The sequence below is a fragment of the Colletotrichum higginsianum genome, chromosome 1 (assembly GCF_001672515.1).
Source record: "Colletotrichum higginsianum IMI 349063 chromosome 1, whole genome shotgun sequence".
Lineage (NCBI taxonomy): Eukaryota > Fungi > Ascomycota > Sordariomycetes > Glomerellales > Glomerellaceae > Colletotrichum > Colletotrichum higginsianum.
In genome coordinates, this window is record NC_030954.1 from 2388332 (window position 1) to 2407224 (window position 18893).

Sequence of the window (18893 nt, forward strand, 5' to 3'; positions counted from 1 at the left end):
CCCACCCCAAGCGTTTCCCCACACTCTGGGAGCTCGCCGAGTTCCTGGGGGGGAGGACTTTATAAGGGACTACGATGTCGCTCTTCTCCGGGCGCCGTCATTCTCTCTCGGTTGAAAGTGGCTGGTCATCCATTAGTTTGAGACGGATCGGACAGACCTGCGCAGCGTGTAGCGCTATCCGTTCTGATTGCCCCAATTGCTCTCCCCGTTGACTCTATTACACACTTCTTTCCTCTCGTCCCCCCCTCTCCTGCTGGTCTTACTCCTCCTCCTCCCTCTCCTTTACAATGCGTCGAGCCATCTCTCGCGGCATTACTGCTGGAGCTGGCCGAACTTCTGGAGCATCCCTTGCCCGGCCCTCACTCCTGTCTTCAGCAAAGACCATGACATCCTCCAGCTCGTCCGCCTCTGTCGTCGCGGCGAGGAGGATACACGCCACAGCGCGGCACCTCAACGCCGCCCTGGCCTCGACGGCCGAGTCGTACGTCAAGACGCACGAAAAGATCGCGAAGCCCGAGGACACCCCCTATTTCCTCGATAACAAGTTCGTGAGCTCCAGCGCCACCGACTTCATCGACCTGCACGATCCGGCCACCAATAACCTCGTCACCCGCGTGCCGCAAATGACCACCGAGGAGCTGCAGGCCGCCGTCGACTCGGCCGAGAAGGCCTTCCCCGCCTGGCGCGCCATGAGCGTGCTGGCCCGCCAGCAGATCATGTTTAAGTTCGTCGCACTCATCCGCGAAAACTGGGACCGCCTGGCCGCGAGCATCACTCTCGAGCAGGGCAAGACGTTTGCCGACGCCAAGGGCGACGTCCTTCGCGGCCTGCAGGTTGCCGAGGCCGCCTGCGGTGCGCCCGAGCTGTTGAAGGGCGAGGTGCTGGAGGTCGCTAAGGATATGGAGACGAGGAGCTACCGCGAGCCGTTGGGTGTTGTGGCTGCCATCTGCCCTTTTAGTGAGTGTGATCCCTGCCGGCGTATGCCGGAACAAAAGAAGCATTGGGGCGAAGCTAATGTCGTCTAGACTTCCCTGCCATGATCCCCCTCTGGTGCATCCCCATCGCGACCGTCACCGGCAACACCCTCATCCTGAAGCCCTCGGAGCGGGACCCCGGCGCGGCCATGATCATCGCCGAGCTCGCACAGAAGGCCGGCTTCCCCGACGGCGTGGTCAACATCGTGCACGGCGCCCACAAGACGGTCGACTTCATCCTCGAGGACCCTGTCATCAAGGCCGTGAGCTTCGTCGGCGGCAACAAGGCCGGCGAGTACATCTTCAACAAGGGCTCCGCTCACGGCAAGCGCGTGCAGGCCAACCTGGGCGCCAAGAACCACGCCGCCGTCCTGCCAGACTGCAACAAGAACCACTTCCTTAACAGCGTCGTCGGCGCCGCATTCGGCGCCGCCGGACAGCGCTGCATGGCCCTCAGCACGCTGGTGCTTGTCGGCGAGACCAAGGAGTGGCTCCCCGAGCTGGCCGAGCTGGCCAAGAAGCTCAAGGTCGACGGTGGTTTCGAGGAAGGCGCCGACCTCGGTCCCGTCATCTCCCCTCACAGCAAGCAGCGTATCGAGAGTCTGATCCAGAGCGCCGAGGACGAGGGCGCCACCATCCTCCTCGACGGGCGCGGTTTCAAGCCCGCCAAGTACCCCAACGGCAACTGGGTTGCTCCCACCATCATCACTGACGTGACGCCCGACATGAAGTGCTACACGGAGGAGATCTTTGGGCCCGTCCTGGTCTGCCTCAACGTCGAGACGCTCGACGAGGCCATCGACCTGATCAACAAGAACGAGTACGGCAACGGCACGGCTATCTTCACCCGCTCCGGCGCCACAGCGGAGGCCTTCCGCCGCAACATTGAGGCCGGCCAGATCGGTATCAACGTGCCCATCCCCGTCCCCCTGCCCATGTTCTCCTTCACCGGCAACAAGAAGAGTGTTGCCGGCGGCGGCGCAAACACGTTCTACGGGAGACCGGGAATCAGCTTCTACACGCAGGCCAAGACAGTCACCACACTTTGGCAGAGCGCAGACGCGATTTCGCAAAAGGCCGACGTCGCGATGCCGACTCACTCATGAGTATTGGTGCTGACGTGATGTGGAAGGGACCGGGCATGAGTGGTGCGTACCTAGGTCGCAGGAGACAAGTCTACCAGGGCCTGGGCTTCTAGAGACCCAGTTCAACGAACTCACCGAACGAAAAATTCGAGCATGTAATCTGGAATTGGTCGTTTTTTTCTTTCTGTTTTTTTTAGGGGGGGGGGGGTTCATCATAAGAGGGCACGGCGGGCTGAAAATGACACGGCTTGGCGAGCAAAAGACCGAAATGTATATCGTGACCGCTGAGGCTGCGAAACACTGGGTGGGATAGCCAACAAATCAATCACACTCATAAGACTGTTTGACATGAGACACAAAATGCATCTTGGCGAGGATGGGTATTCGACTGGATATGTTGTGAGTTCATCCGCGGAGTCTTAGTAAGAGAAGAGGCCGCCGTGCCTCTTGAGTTTAGACTCGTGCGGCCGATTCCGTGCAACGCCCATCCGACATCAAACATCCACGAAATCCATCAGCGGCGGTAGATTGAGTTATCAGCTGTAGTTCTGAATCGCCAAATCATAGCTCGTACTTTCCGCAGCGTACCAAGAAAACACTCCATTGGCGCCGACTCCAAATGACGTTATCCCGGACCTCATCCGGACCTCATTCTACACCTAGGCCGCACGTTGACAGATAGCCGCCGGGACGATCGAACCGTGCCATCACAACATCTTTAAGGCAAGAAAAAAGGAAAGAAAAAACCATGTCCCAGCTGACAGACCTCCCTGACACCCTTTTCCTCGAGATCCTCTCCCTCCTCACCCCACGCGAGATCGTCCTCCACCGCCTCGTCTCCCGCGCGTCCCACGCTGCCCTCACGAGACCGGACCTCTCGCGGGCCCTCCTCCACGTCTTCTTCGCCAGGTCCTTGGAATGCAGACTCTTGCGGTCCCGAGAACACCGGCGCTCGTACCAGGGAAGCGAACAACCGGGACGGAAAGCGCCACCGACGGGGAGCGTCGAAGCCGTAACCGAACCGGAGCCAGACTGGCCCGCCCTCTTCGCCTCCGTGGCCCGGCGCTATCACAACCTCTCGAGGGCGGCATTCCACTCTCTCACCAAGATCCCGATTCTGCTGCCGTCGCCTCCTCTCCGCCGCTTTGAACCCTGGGCCCGCCACCTCTGCGTCGACGTTCACCTGGCGCCCCTCCAACTCCCGGACCCGAACTGGACATGCGCCGACGGCGTGCTCGTGTATCCTTCTCCGACCCCTCTAGTCCCTTCCCCGTCTGACTCATCCGTCACGACGCCTCCTCAGAGCCCGCATCCCTCGTTGTCTTCCTCTTCCGCATCCGCGCCCCTAGCTTCGGCGTCTTTGGAAGCCCCCGTCCTGAAGGCTTTGGACCTGGACTCGGGTGACGAGTCGATAGTCCCCTTTGACTGGACGGAGAAAGTTGTCCGCCGAGTGCGCCTCGCCCAGGGCATCCTCGTGATTGAATGGGCCGAGGCGCGAGGATTCCATCCCCTGAACGAGGGTGAGGTCGCACATCGGCACTTCGCCACGGCCTTCGACGTGGCCGCCATCTCCTCGCCTCTCTATCATCGTCGCTCCCGGGATGACAAGCCACCAGGAACTCGCGAAGCAAGCGGTGAGCCATCAGCGACGGACGATAAGGGAGACGGAGCAACCTGCAAGAAAGCCCCCGTGGTCACATTCCGCTCGGAATGGAAGATGCACTACCTGGGCCTCCCCATCCTCGCGCAAGACCGCGTCTTCTCGACCCACAACGCAACCCACTACGCCCTCTTCGCCCACCAGCCCACCCGCTCTCCCTGGGGCGAGGAAGACCCCCTCGAGCGCCTCGTCGTGTGGTCACTCAACGGGCCCTCTCCCTACAGGCCCAGCCTTGACCCGTCGTCTTCGCACAGGCCGTCCCTGGACCCGGGTCCCGACGTCGTCCTCCGCCTCACGAACGGCGAGCTGGACCATTGGGGCGTGAGGCAGCTCAACACGCCGCGGCTGATGAAGCTCGCCCTTGATGTGTTCGACGCCGATGACGACGGCGGGGAAGAAATGAGACGGGTCGCTGGCCACGTCTTCTTCCAAGAGGAAGACCACCTCTGGTCCTCGGGCCCACACGCATCCGAGAACCCCCCGGCGCGACACACGGTGCGTAGTGTCGGCATTCCGCTCTCCGGGACCGGACCGCGGTGGGTCAACGAGTGCGGCGCAGACGGCGACGCCGAGAGTTCGTTTTGCCCCGCTGCCCGGGCGCCGCCCCAGACCACCGCCGCCGCCGCCGTGCCGACATGGCCCGGGCGGGCCCCCTGTTGGCGCCACGAGGAGTTTCCCTATCTCACCGTCGCTGAGTCAGTGGACGCCGCCGCGGGTGTCAGGGTTTGCGGCAGGCAGTGCTTCACGATGGAGACCGTCAGCGTGAACGTAGGCGGCAGCGCCCCCGCCGCAGGTGCCGAGGCGGTGGTGCGGTGCGAGACGCAGTTCGAGGACGACATGTGGAAGACGGTCCTAAAGGGCGCGGCGCTCGCGGGCGACGAGAGGTGGATTGTCGGGGAGGATGCTGCGGGGGACGTGAGCGTGGTTCGATTCTGACAGGGCTGGCGTGAGAGTATCGACTTATCATTGGAGAGCGTTCGGGGCTAAATGCCAGACGCCTAACCAAAAGCGCCCAAAGAAGATATGGAGAGAGAGAGATGCATCCTTGTGGCATCTGTAGGTCGCGGTCAGCCGGCGGGCTTCCTGAGGAGGGGCCGGGATTCTGGATGTCAGGAAGGATTCAGGCAATAGTGTAGACAGGCAGAAGGACCCGACAGCTGCCAGTGTAGGGGTACGGGGAAACAGGGGATGACACCTCGCATGAACGCTCACAGATGTGGTGTCATGCCCTTACGACCATGGCTCGAGGCGCGCGTGGGCTTGTGGAGCAGGCCGGAAGGGAGCTGAGCAAACGGATTCACGATTTGCAATGAAGATTCCATCTATTGACATGTGTCTGCCCGATTGGTAAGTCCATCTCAACTCAGCCCGAATGAGTTGTTGCTGAATAAATAACAAATTTTGAGTACCAATCCACTGCTTCGCAGCGGACTGTGCTTACTATCCATCCCCTTTAGCTCCTGAAAATGCCGTGATAACAACCGTACCGCCGTCACACTCCCCAACACCTGCTGGATAAGTTGGAAGAGAGAAAGTGATGATTTCATGCCTGCGTTTTCTTGAATGCTTGATTTCAGTCAAGCTCTTGATTATGTTTGTTGCGTGTCGCGTGATGTGAGGTGTGAGATTTGTGTGCTACAGAAACGCCGAGCGAGTCGTTCCCGAGAACAAAACTGGGGATTAAGGAGGAAACATATCCTAAACTGCCATGGGGGTCGGGGTCGGGGCAGGCGATGACCCGTTGGGCAGTTGGAGGAAGCCGCCGTAGTACTCGTCCAGCCACCGAGCAGCTTCCTCGCCGGCGTCGTCCATGCTCGAGTCCCATCGGCCGACGGAACCCACATAGCCGTCTGGTCGTACGTTGACGATGGAAACCTCGCCGGGGCCGAGGCTGCCGAGCCACTTGTTCGTGCAAAGTTGGCCCCGTGTGTCCTGTTCGGGAATGTCGTCCAGGTAGAAGGTCCAGCGGCTGTCCTGCAGCAAAGCCGGCAGGTCTGAGATCTCCACATCGGCCTTGGGCATGGTGGCTGGTACTCATGTTAGTGGCAGGGCCAAGGCGTCGCCGGGAGAATACTTACTGATCAGAGCGAATGTGAAGAGATGGCTAACGGCTGTGTATCTTTCAGGCCGGTAGTAGATGTCCTCGGGGGATGGTAGTCTGGGCTGCGCAGCGTACGAAGCACTTGCAGAAGCAGACAGCTTGCTGATGAAAGAATTGGCCGACGCTATTGACTGGCAGAAAGTCTCCAGGAAGGGGCTTGAAGCCTGGATATCCCACATCAGGAGGTATATGCGGAACTGTCCAAGCATGGGGATGTCGAGCTGGACGTCGACAGGATTTGAGTCGATGTACCTGGTGACCTTTGCTGGAGGAAGCAGACAGCCTGGTCTGGCATCTCCCATGATCAGACCTTGAGGCTCAGGCCTGTTTAGCGGGCTCTCAGAATACTCGGCGCCAATGCCCGAGATGAAACGAACGTTTGTCTTGAAGTTCTCCGACAGAGCCACTGCATCACCGCCAGCAATTTGATTCGCATGCTCGTAGTCAAAGTTGACCAGATCGACGGCGATCTTCCTTCGCTCATCCTCGTAACTCTCGAGCAGAGCTTGCTTCGCGAGTCCTCGAATGGACAGGTTCAGCTTCCACGCAAGGTTCCACGAGTCGTGCATAGAGGTGTTCATGCCTTGAGCCGACTTCGGGGAGTGCGTGTGACTGGCGTCACCGGCTAGGAATGCCCTCAAATGGGGGTCAACAAACCGGCTGGCCACTCTCTGGCCAATCTGGTAACGACCAAACCATTCAATGTACTTCCAGTCAACCTCGAAAGGCGCCATGATCTTCTTGGCGCGAGCCATGACGAACTCCTGGCCAAGTTCTCGCTTGTCTGCCTTGGGGTTCGCCTTGAGCTCAATGTAGAAGCGTGTCATGTTCCTTTCTCTGGGGATAATCAGGATAGATCCGTACTCCTGAGAGTAGACCAGCGTCTTGGACCAGATATCCGGGAAATCAGTTATGAGCTCGCCGTCGAGAACACCCCAGATGGCCGGTTGCGACAAGCCAATTGCCCGCGCATCGGGAATGCTCTTTCGCACCTTGGAGTGGGCACCATCGCCTACGCCATGTCAGTCTCCCTCGATTCACAAGAGACAATATCCCCGCTCGAATCACTTACATCCGACCAGGTATTGTGTGAGAATCGTTCGCCGGTCTTGGGTGACGTTGGTGCGACAATTAACCTGGAGAGGCCCAGCCTTGTTTTCCGGGACGCTGTAGGACTCGAACGCCGTATTCCGCCGCACCTCGACTCCACGCTTCTTCAAGTCGTCGATGAAGAGGCCCTCAACCATGCCCTGGTGCACCAACAGGATGTAGGGGTCTAGGACGTCAATGACAGGAGGGTAGTGGACCTCGCGGCCCAGTCTGTGAAGAGGTTCGTCGGCAGTGCTTCGCCAAAAGGAAATATCGTACACGCGAACGCCTCGGAGAAGCAAAGGGTCGGCCAGGCGCATTTGCCGGAAGGTCTCGATGGTCTTGGGCTGCAATCCGTCTGCTCTACATGGGGCGTCAGCTTGTGGCTGTCACGAGGAGTCCGTAGTTCGCATACCGTCCAACAGGCGTCTGGTCGGCCCTGTCGTCAATGACCTCAACCTTGATACCGAAGCGGCCGAGGTTGGCAGCCAGCATGAGACCGGCGGGACCAGCACCAACGACGCATACCTGGGCTTCTATGGGAGGCTCGGGCAGGCTACGTAGGAGGGTGAGGGTGTCTACGGTGGCGTCGAAGGCGTTAAGACGGCCGGCGGGGTTGCCGGTCTGGGCAGCCAGGCCGCCTTGACCGGCTTGTCCCTTCTGGTCCTCCATTGAACCGTCCGAATTCAGTACACCAGGTGCCATGACCGAGGACGTATGTTGATATCACAGTCTCACAGACAGACGGGGTCGAGTTCGTGGACGGCGAGTGATGTCGGGCGGTTCCGACGTAAGTGGCTAGCTAGCTATTGCAAACGGCCTAATGCGAAAGGGTTTCGTTGGCTATCGGAACGGTGTAGATTTGGGATGGCCGTGCTCGCATACGGCGGAGAGGAGGAGCGAAGGCTTTCGGACGTGGGGGCAAGTATGCAATGCGCGCGCGGTCGAGATACACCACACTGGTGCACACAGGCCACACTGAAGCAGGCGTGGAGCTCGAAGCGAGATCGGAGACTGACGTACGGCTCCAGCCAGTCGAGTGTGTGTAGTGTGGTGTCTCGTCGTCCGAGAGGTTTGTGTGCGACGCGGGAAGAAAAGTGTTGGGTCCGGGGGTGATATTCGAGATATAACAATATGGAACAGGTAGGGTCGCCGAGTATGCAGCCAGACCAGGGCGGATCAGGACCAGAACAGTGGGTGCACTGCAGCGAACCAGCAGAGAAGAATACCGGGACCAATGCGAAGGTGTAGGCGTGTAGGTGGGCAACGTAGACCAGGGCTGCAGATACACAGAGACGGGGACTGACGGTGAAGAGTGAAGAGTCAAAAGGAAAGAAAAAACCGAAGAGTACTACAAATCGAGAAGAAAAAAAGAGGGGGGCCCAGAAACCGACAAGCTTGCGACTGCAGATTGAAAGCTGGGTGGTTCGACAGAATTGGAGATTACCTCGCGGATGCTTCAAACGATTTCAGAAAGTGGCATGATGGCTTTGGGCGCACGGCAGGATCGAGTGAGAATCAGACCACCGCGGATGATTTATCCATGCCTGCTACAGTTTCACTCGCCGCCCATTGGTCAAGCCCCTCTGGAGGGGGATACCAGGGTCCAGCAGTTCTTGCGCTAGGCCCGTATCGGTATGCCCCAGAACGTGGCAGGTGCGTTCGATTGATGACTGCGTTCACACCGGGGTAGACGTCATGGCCCTTGATGAGGCCACTCTTAGCCTCGTTTTCAACATCACCCTTCTGGTGATCCTGACACCCACTTCAACTTCAACCACTTTTGCTCATACCTCTGTTGCGGTGCTGCCCCCTTGAGGACCCAGATCTCAGAGTTTGATGCCCCTCAACTCTTCCGAACCTCTACGCTAGATTCCGCATGGGGACCTTGACAGTTTGACTGACCTCCAGTGCCTAAGTAGCCTTCGGTCGAGTAGATCGCGGATGAGACGGGGGAACGAGGCCCGCCAGATACATGAACGGCACAAACACATGAACAACCTCCTCCAGAGTACCGCGGCATCTATCTCTGTCATCTCACCAACGGCTCTGAGCACGTTATAGGACACTCTCCGACATTTGACTATCCTCCTCCAGGGTTAGCTCCGCCGGCGGAGACGGAGGTTAGGAACGTGGGACTCCCCGATGCCGGGCAGGGCAATGCCTTTTCGACCCCTTCTCCATGTTGCGCACCGCCAATGCTGGTCTATTGCTGCCAGCCGATGTATTCGTCTCAGCGTTGCAGCATAGCTTTTGACATGTCACTGTCCACATCCCCAGCGGGGCCTGACAGGTTTCTTTTTTCAAACCTCTGGCACCGGCTATCCGCAACTTCCAGAGCCCCCCTTGGTGTCCTTCCAACAAGTTCCACACCATATCCTGCTCGCGACACCGCCGCAAAATCTTGCCAAACACAATGCCTACGATGACTTCCCTTCACATCAAATGTGCGGCACAGCAAGACAGTCGTATGGGAGTGGCATGGTATGGCGTGGCCCCGGCCTATAGGATTGACTGTTCATCTTGCCGAGTGCTTCGCTTCATCTCGGTGGCTTTCACTCCTCGATTATCGACCAACGCCATCATCTAAACGCAACACCGCCGGACGGGGATAGTCTCCAGAATTCCGATCAGACTCCACTTCAGCGCCATGTACCAGAATAGCAGATCCCAAGGGTACCGCCAACTTGGTCGTCCCCATGTTTGTTTCTCAAAAGTGTTAGTCATTTGCAGCGTCTTAATCTTTCCTTCGGGACTCAGGAAACTGTGCCAAGAGACTCTTCAAAGAGATTGGCCATTTACCCTACCGGGTTTGTTCTTGACCAGCGTAGACCCCGCGCCAGGGCTCTGCTGCAAACCGGAGCCGACCGTCGACTGTTTGGTCCTTGGTCACAGGATAAGTGTGCCTCTGCGTCATAAACAAAGAGGCTAATGAGAGCCTGCCCGTTTACCTATCGAGCGCGGATGTATTCCAATGCTGTGAGTTGATAGACAAGCCCTCCCATGTTTCCCGGGTTTGATCATCCTATTTCTCCGCCAGAATGGTAGTTTTGCCGCCCTGCCATGCGGCTTTTCTCTCATGTAGACGGCCAACGCTACGGAAGCTTGCTGCTTCCAACCCGAAGTTGCACATTCGATGCCTTGCCAACAGCCGCAAGCCATGCTCTATGATGATTTCTACCTAGTGTTATCGTCAAACACATCCTATCCTATCGGATTGCAGTCAGACTGGAGGATTTCTGGGCATGCTACTAGCAGACGAACAAACTAAGCCAGTAACTTCCAGATTTTTTTCGGGTCCCGTTAAAGGCTTCCATGAGTTGGTATTTCCAAACATAAAGCTACCCTCTCATAAGCCTGCTGGCCCCGTACATGGTATCGGTAGTGCACGTTTCCGTCGAAGGAAGCCGCCGCGCTCCAGCCCCATGAAGACATCCCTGATCGGGTTTCCGACGCTCCGCGGTGGTTTTGGGATGCTCCGGGGGAAACCTCTCACGTCTCGCACTACCAAACAGAACGGTGTGTTCACGAAGGAATAAGCCATCTCGCTGCTCAATAGGCTTAACGCGCTGGTGGTGAACCACACACAGCCACAGTTCCAATTTTTACTCGTTCAATTTTTGTCTTCTTCTTCCGTGGTTATTTTGGGGGCATCGATTAGATCTACCGCATGATGGCATGTCCGCTTTAGAGAAACCATTAAACCTTGAACGGCATGGCACAAGTAACGACGATTTGTGTGGCGTCTTCATAGTCTTCGTACACCCGCAGCCGGAGTCGCCGTCCGTCTATGGAGGCATCCGGGAACCTCTCAGCCTCCTCGCCAGCATCGCCAAGCGCAGCGCGACCTCCCAGGAGTTCGGGGACTGGTTGGAAGGCTATCACTTTCAACTCAACACCGGCAAAATGGCAAGGAGCCGCCGATCATCCGTGAACCATGTCAAACGCGCGGACACGTTTGCGTCTTCAAGAAGTCGAGTCTGACCTCCTTCTCGCCCCCTCCCAGAACGAGATCGAAGCTCGTGCTCCACCCGTTCGTCGGAAGCTGTATCTGCCCCTGGAAGGTGACGTACCCGCTCTCCCCCTCGTCCGCCGTCGCCGCCAGATCAACGGTCTCGACCACGAGCTGCCGATGAATGATGCCCTGCCGCCTCACTAGACGCACGAGCTCCATCTTCACAGGGTCCGCGGCGCGGTCCTCCCGCACCGCGGCCGTGACGGTGAAGGTGCGCTCGTTGTTCACGCTCGTCCGGTCGACGCACGACGCGGACGCCTGGTACAGCAGCGCGTCGTCCAGCGGGTACCCGCTGCCACCGCCGTTCCTGTACACCGCCGTTGCGTTGGTGGAGGGGTTCGTCAGGTGGACGACAAACTTGCTGATGCCGCTCGCGGCCGGAATGACCGTCTCAAACTGATACCAGACGAACGTCTCGCCCCATAGGCCGTACGTCACGCCCCCCTCGTCGAGCGTCGTCGGCACCGTGACGGTGCCCTCGCCGTTGCGGTCCGCGAAGCTCAGGTGGACCGTCAAGTCGCTCACGTCACGCCCGGTGTCTTCAGTCGTCCTGACGCGGACCCGGCCACTGAATGCAATGCTCCCGTTCTCGCCCAGCGACAACCCGACGTAGGGCTTGATGTCGACGGCCTCAATGGGCTCCGTCAGCTGCACCGCCGAGGGCACCGTGTCGATCATGCGCGTGAAGACGTCGGCGCATGCCGTCTTGAAGCCGTTCTTGGTGCACCCAAGGTCCTGGATCGTCTTGTTGCCGTCCGACGCAAAGATGCGCTTGTCCGAGTTGAGCGTCTCGTTCTTTCCGACAACCAGCGGGTTCGACGTGTTGCCCTTTAGGTACTCCGTCGCGATCTTGTTGTCAAAGTCGTCAAAGGTGCTGTCGAACTTGGTTACCGTATCCGGCGTCGGGTCGAGCCCCGTGATGTGCGGGTTGTTCCTGCTGTGCACGCCGCCGAGCGTATGGCCGCACGCCACCAGGGCAATCATCTCGCTTTCGCTGAAGCCGGCCTTGGCGAACGTGCTCCGCGTCGTGTCCATCGGCGTATCCGGTTCCGGCACGCCCGCGGGACCGGCCTCGACGGCATCAATGCGCCCCGCGCGGAACGGCATTCGCGCGCCACCACAACCCGCGTTGGCGACGACGACGCTCATGGCCAGCAGATCCGAAGCCGAGGCCCGGACCGAGTAGAGGTTGCTGAAGAAGCTGAAGGTGTTGTTGAAGGCGGCGCCGCCGTTCTCGGTGCGGTCAAGCTCGAACCAGATGGAGCCGTCAAGGCCGCCCGCGCCGGCGGCCGCGTCGGTCGTCGCAACGTCATGGAAGGCCGTGCGAATCCATTCTGCAGCGAACTGGCGGCCGGCGATGTTGCCACCAAAGGAGCATGGAGTCACGCCTGATTAGTTGGTTTCCGTCAGTTTGAGAGTCGGGCGACGTCGAATTTGCTAGAGGGGATGTGAGAAACCTTCGACGAAGCCTCTACTGCGATATCCCGTTTGCAATGAGAGTATGTCTTCGATCTCGTCGTACTTGGAAGGCCAGACGTACGCTGCCTCGGCGACTTGTGCCACTGCCGCGATGCCGCCAACGATGGCGACAACTCCTCTCTTCATCGCGTCCGGCGGTTCAAGGATCTCGGGGCCGCGAGGAAACAAAAGACAAACGAACGACGAACAGAGAGAGAAATAGTGAGCGGCGAGCGAGTGAGCGAGTGAGGGAGAGCGCGAGAGAGTGAGGGAGTGAATGAGAGAAAAGAACTTTGCCATCTGGCTCCTCAAGACCGCAAAGCGCGCCGGCCTGGACGGCTGTTGCCAACTTTTCAATACCCATCATCACGATTGGACCCTTTCCCCGTCCAGGGTTGACAGATTTATTGACCCCATCGCGTGGAGATCATCTTCCTGTTCGAATCGAAATGTAGGGGGGGAAGGAACGAGCTCCAGAGCCGCCAAGGCGTCAAGACGGTTCTCTTGCATCGGGTCCCTGGCCCAATGGAGCATCTCTGACCGGTTCGTGGGTTCGTGGCGGTGCCTCCCGGACGGCCTCTCTCTGCAGTCTGTCCCCTCTTGCATGAAGAATTCCGCATCTGAAAGTGGGTGTGTGTGTGGATGGAGAAGAGTTGCTAGCTTGATGGACTCGGCCGAGTCGGTTCTAGCCTGTGAAGGCCATGCCCGTATTGCCCAGTTCGAGGTGATGAGGGAAGGACCTTGAACCCTGGACTGGCCGGACACATGAGAATGGGGGGGGGGGGGGGGGGGATTCGTTCGGGCCCCGCGCGGAATGGCCGACGGGGCTGGGTTATTATCAGATGCGGAATCCAGTCGAGGGGGGAAAAAAGTTATCTGATGGAGCAGGGGGGGGGGGGGGGGGGGGGGTAAGGTAATTTCCAATACCTCCCCGCTGGAGCTATGGAGAGATGGAGAGAGAGAGAGCGGCGCACGAGTCGAGAGAACCACGGACAAAGACACATTCAAGTGACCAGGTCTAGCGGAATTTGATAGTTCGAGACGAATGTCGTCCATCTGGTGTTTTCCATTGGCTGCGGCTTGTGCGTAGCACTGCCAGCCCAACCATGCTCTCGGAAGGAGAGTATTCTTGAACCAGCTGCTTAACGAGACCATGGTTAAGAAATCATCCTCAGGGTTGGGGTTCTAGCACAGCGTCACGGTACGGATATAGTACAGATTAAGTACTCCAAGAGGCGGTGTGCACTCACACATTAGTTACGAACCTGCCATGACTTTAGTTCCAAGTGGCCGGCGAAGACCCTCTTCTCTCCCCTCAAACCTGACGGCATTGTCACTGTTACACTGCGTCGGTACCATAGGAACAAAAACTCCGTCTCGGGACATAAAGTATTAGCTAGAGTTATTCCACGCCAATGGCAAAAATGTCCAATTGATAACTGTGAGATTCGAACTCACGCCTCTTGCGAGACCAGAATACTCATCCTTTGTAAGGATGAAGCTTTCGCTTGAGTCTGGCGCCTTAGACCGCTCGGCCAAGTTACCTTGTGGAGATTAAGCGTCATATTACAACCTATGTTCCTAGCTCCAAACACGCTTTCCCCACTCTTACGTTCGAAGAGTCCGTATCTTACAGCACTGCTTCGGCAACGCACATAACCACGAACATCGCAGTCACTTTCAGCTTAATTCATGTTCTGAAACCAAGGCTATACCACGGCAAAAATATTTCTATGATTCCTTCGGCATTTCTGAAAGAATAGGTATCAGTGGATTTACATGAGCTGGAGCCTAAACCAGGGTACAGCATCGCCTTCCGTTGATTGTGTGCGGTCCATCACATTGTGCGCCAGCAGAACCCTCATATGAACCGACCTTTTCGATTTTTATTCTAATGTGACGAGTCATCTACGAAGAAAAAAACCGGTGTCATACACCCATGCACATCCAGCCTTCCATTGATACCAAACGAGAGAAGTAGTTGCAGCTGTTCTGTATATTCCAGCGCGGGGGGGGGGGATGCAAGTCACACACCAGTTCAGTCCCTTCCCAAATGCAAACTTATCGTCTTGACGGTCTGGCATCCGACCGAGAGCCACTGTAGCTAGCAAATAGATCCCTCCATCCTGCAACTCCAATGCTAAAACACCTGTCGCCAGATTCTGGATACTCAAAATGTGAAAAAAGTATGAATATGGTCACACATCCATGTCCGCCAAGATGTCCCAACAATCTCACATGACAGTACACTTCTTCTCCTTTGCTGGCTTGCCGTGTATGTCGCTTCTACTTGTCCCGGACACCTCGGTCCACGCCGCAGAGCTGGCAGCGTCGTGATCAGCCATCTTGTTCTTGTTCTTCTTCTTCTTTGAACCATTCCAGCCCCGTCGTTTGGCATCCTTGATGTTCTTAGCTGCGCTCCGCTCAGCACGACTGGGTCTTCTGCCGACCGACGAGTGTGACTGTCTACCCACGGATGGCGCTGATGGTGCCTGTAGCCACGCTGGTATGAGGCTCCTGCTGCCGGATGTCTCGACATTAGTGTTGGCACTGAAAATGGTCTCGAGACGTTCCACGGTAGGCTGCACAGGGCCCGACTGAGTCGGTCGTGGGTGACGCGGAATGGGGGCTAACAGGGGCATTTCATTTCTGCGATTCGACTGATGCCGTGTAGGCGCGTCATAGGCGCCCGTTACGCCGCTGGGCGTGCTTATGATCAGCGGCTGATCCTCAATCGGCGGGCTGCTGCCGCCATGGCCTGACATTTGAGGTTGCAACTCAGGCTGAGCAATAGGTTGCGGTACAGATGCCCGGCGAGAACCAGGTCTGCGGCTGCCAACCGGAACGCGCTGGACTGAGCTGAAGTTGCTGGACCAAGGCCGAGATGAGAGCCGCTGCTCGTCACCTGGGAGACTAGCCATTTGGTTCCCGCTGGGAGTGTGTGATAACGCATCTCCCATGATATCGTCAACCCTGGCATTGACCGGAGGGGCAGAGTACGGGTGGCTGTTCAAGGGTCCGCCCTCTGGTCGCAGTCGAGGGTCCTCCAGTGGTTGAGCAGATCTTGGCCAGGTTTGTGCGTTGGACAAGCGCCTAATCAGCGGCACATTGACACCAGAGGCTGACTGAGGCTGTTGTAACTCCGCGGCGGTCGCAGACGTATTCGAGGGTATCTGCAGGCCCAAAGATGGGGGTGACGACGATGCCTGCTGGGCAGCCGAAGGCGTGACGGGCGAGTCTCCGAGGGCATCCCTTTGAGATTCTTGCAGCACATCATCATTCGCTGCCCGAGTCACTGAATGTTCGCTGACCATGCGCTGATCCTCGGGCGAGATGGCTTCAGCTTCACTGGGCCTCCTTGCAGCTACACGCGGCGAGTCCGGTGGCGAGACGTCGTAAATGTCCTCGTCGGCGTTAACGTGAGCAAAGGGGGTAGGCGTCGGGCGAGTCGAAGAATCCGCAGTGCGCGGTCGACTTATCATCGTCGTGTCGCTGGCAATACGGAGATGATGGGTGGCATTGGCAGGCGGGCTGCTGGCAGGCTCCTGGTAACTCAGAGGGCGACCGGAAGTCTGAAAAGAGCTAGGCCGGCCTGGAAGGGGCCAAGCCGGTGATCTGATGGCCGGCGCAGCTGTTTGAGTCCTTGCTGGCTGACTTTGAATCTGCACGCCCCCGGGAGTGATGACGGCGGTTCGCAGAAATGCAGGCAAGTCGCCAGGGTCATCTTTCTGGTACGGCGGCGGCGGAGGAACCCAATTGTCTGCATCACTCTCGTGCGGGTGCTCGCGCCGGCCATCAGCTCGCCGATACTCTACCGGTCCGGCAGCTGGCGCTTGCGGATTGCGGCTTCGGTTCATAGCAGCAGCGGTGGCTGCACGACGAAGAGTATTGGTCGATCGGGGCCCATCATGCGAGTAAGGGGCTTCCACGGCTTCCTCGGCCTCCTCTTCCTCGATCATCGAAGCAGATTCGCCTGCTTGGGGAACCAAAGACGACATTGACTCCTGAACGTTGATCCGCGGCGGCGCGCCGATGCGTCTTGGAATGAGCGGATCGTCATCGTCCACTTCGTTCCCAGCTTCGTGTTCCTCTCTGGACTGCGGTATGGATGGTATGGGTGGTATGGGTGGCATGGGAGGCATGGAAGGCAATGGGGGCAAGGTATTCCCCCGGCCTGCCGCACTCGTAGCTGCACGCATCAAGGCGCCGCGGTCTCCCCGCCTTTGAGCGACGGTTCTGCGACGTACAATGGCCACCTCGGTGTCTATGTCCCTCTGTTCCTCTTCGAGTACTTCGGGCTCTTTTGTCCCTACCTCGATCTCGATCTCTGTTCTTTGCCCATCGTCAGGGCCGTAATCAAAGTCGAGGAGGGTAACTCTGCCACCGTCAATAAAGTCGATGTCGTCCTCCTCGATGACGGACTTCCCAGGGGAAATGCCACGGGCTGTGATAACCAGACGCTCCTGTGCTGATGAATCCCCAAAGCCAGCAACCCACTTCACTGTGCCGACGCCATCGAGCTCTGCGACCTTGGTCCCCCAGACAAATGTATTTCGAAGCTTGTCGCATAGAATTTGCCACTGCGGCACCCGGGGGTTTTCTTGCGCCCGGGACGACGATGATCGCGACGGAGGCCCGCTGTTTCTCCGCCCTTGTCCGGCCAGGGCTGACAAGCCATCAGCTCCAGCGGCGTTGAAATCAGGCACAGCGTCGAGATCTTCCGGCACGCCGTACAGCCAAATGTCCTTCCCCTGAAATCCTGCGCTGACGAGATCTCCGTGGAAGGTGGCTGCAGGCAGAGTGCATGGTGTGAGCTTGGCTTGAGAGCCCGGGTCGGGTTTCGGCCCGGTAAAGTAGGTGGTACCATTACGCAGATCATCGATGCGTACAGCCCTGAAGGTCTCGAAGCTGCGATCATAAGTGAAGGTCCAGCTGGCCTCCTCCTGGCCCGAATCTTGCAATAGCACAGCATGACTACAATCGCGGCTCGTGTTGGGAAACAAGATCGACGTGGTCCATAGCGCGCTAATGCTTTCATCGGCTATTTGATTGCCAGGGTCATAGTACGGAGCCGTCAGGATGACTGTAGTGGGCGGCGACGAGTGGATGGTAGTTCCGAGAATCTGGGTGCCGTCGAAGGAAAATGATAGGGCGTCGACTCCATCGCATTTCACCGCTCTCCTGTCCGTGGGCAGCGCGCCAGGGTTGACCAAGGACACCTCGATGCCCCCTTCGTAAGCGGCAGCGAGAACAGAACCGCACGGCGAGAGCGCAATGGTGCGCGGGGGGTTATCCAGGATCAAGGACTGGGTGCGACGAGGCGGGGACTGCTCAAGGTCGTACAAGTCAACCTGCATTTCAGAGGACAAGACAGCCAGCATGGAGCCGTCGTCTTTGATGCAAGTAGAAACGGGGCGGCGGAGAATCTTGAATTCCCTCTTGACGTCGATGTGTTTCCCTCGCACGTCGAGGACGTAGATACGCGACGAGTTGTAGGCCAGTATATGATGACCGCGGGGAGAGGGGATAAACTGCATTCCTTCGCCGCCTGGACATGACGAGGAGCTAATGGAATTGGATATCAGCTTGATGACGGTTTCGCGGGGCCGCAAGTATGCTTCGAAGAGGTTGCGCTTGACTTCTCGGGCGAACAAGCGCCTGAGGCGCGGTAGGTCTTCATCTCGGACGTCGGCTTCGCAAAGGGGGGGATGGCTCGAGGAGTAGGACTGGCATTTCGAGAGGTGGAGGGCGTAGAGCTGGGCCTGCTGGGATACGGATCGCCATTTCGAGTTGAGGAGGATGAGGGACGCAAAGGAGTCAGGGTCGGTCAGCTGTAGTATCCTGAAAGGAGCATGTCAGTCAGCGACCGAGTCTAACGAGCACGGCAGCAAGGGCCTACATACTGTTGGATGATCTCGTCGGGCAGTCGATCGAAAGCGGGATCCGGGGCCAGAATGGGTGACTTGTCGATAGACGGCCGTGGTTCTGGTTCCCTTTGCCGATGGGAGTCAGTGCTATGGTCCATCATGGACGAAGGCAGACCGCTTGCTCTGGGTTCGGATGCGTCGTTGCTGTCGCTGCAAGGCTAAAGACAGATAGAGTATGTCATGTTGAATCGTCCGGAGTTTGAGAAAAGGGCCGTGGTTGGGACGAACGAGGAACCTGGGAGGCCCAGCGCAAAGCAAGAGCAGGAGGAACGGCTCGCTCACTCGCTCTCACTGTTCGCTCACTGTTCGCTCTCGCGCTCTTTCGGTCTTGCTATTAGCCTGGTGCTGGCTGGCTGGCTGGCTGGCTGGCTGGTTGGCTGTTGCGGCTGCGGCTACGTGTGTGCGCGCGCGAACGCATGCAATGAGTGGCGGCGGAGCGACGCTAATGGCCACCTGAAGCTGGCATCCATTTGAAAAAACGGAAAGTTACCAGGTGCATTTCTGTCTGCCTGCTCGTCTGCGATCCCCCCCTGCCCAACCCGCTTGCTACCGTGCTGCTCATTTGGCATTGGCACCTTAACGGG

At 58.1% G+C, this 18893-nt stretch overlaps 4 protein-coding genes across 4 annotated transcripts; 1 reads left to right on the top strand and 3 right to left on the bottom strand.

The window, feature by feature from the left end:
• Positions 1-287: 287 nt before the first annotated feature.
• CH63R_00735 (Methylmalonate-semialdehyde dehydrogenase) lies at positions 288-2080 on the top strand (the record flags this gene model as incomplete). The annotated part of the gene is made up of 2 exons (XM_018295710.1): positions 288-957; positions 1026-2080. 2 exons carry the CDS (start codon positions 288-290, stop codon positions 2078-2080), a joined length of 1725 nt encoding a protein of 574 aa, XP_018164072.1.
• A 3337-nt stretch (positions 2081-5417) lies between these two features.
• CH63R_00736 (FAD binding domain-containing protein) lies at positions 5418-7614 on the bottom strand (the record flags this gene model as incomplete). The annotated part of the gene is made up of 4 exons (XM_018295711.1): positions 5418-5746; positions 5798-6832; positions 6893-7272; positions 7325-7614. 4 exons carry the CDS (start codon positions 7612-7614, stop codon positions 5418-5420), a joined length of 2034 nt encoding a protein of 677 aa, XP_018164073.1.
• Positions 7615-10608: 2994 nt separating this feature from the next.
• Positions 10609-12529, bottom strand: CH63R_00737 (WSC domain-containing protein; the record flags this gene model as incomplete). Its single annotated transcript, XM_018295712.1, has 3 exons — positions 10609-10800; positions 10856-12312; positions 12382-12529. The coding sequence occupies 3 exons, from the start codon at positions 12527-12529 to the stop codon at positions 10609-10611; spliced, it is 1797 nt and encodes a 598-aa protein (XP_018164074.1).
• A 2087-nt stretch (positions 12530-14616) lies between these two features.
• On the bottom strand, positions 14617-18410 carry CH63R_00738 (F-box domain-containing protein; the record flags this gene model as incomplete). The annotated part of the gene is made up of 2 exons (XM_018295713.1): positions 14617-18223; positions 18286-18410. 2 exons carry the CDS (start codon positions 18408-18410, stop codon positions 14617-14619), a joined length of 3732 nt encoding a protein of 1243 aa, XP_018164075.1.
• Positions 18411-18893: the final 483 nt, after the last annotated feature.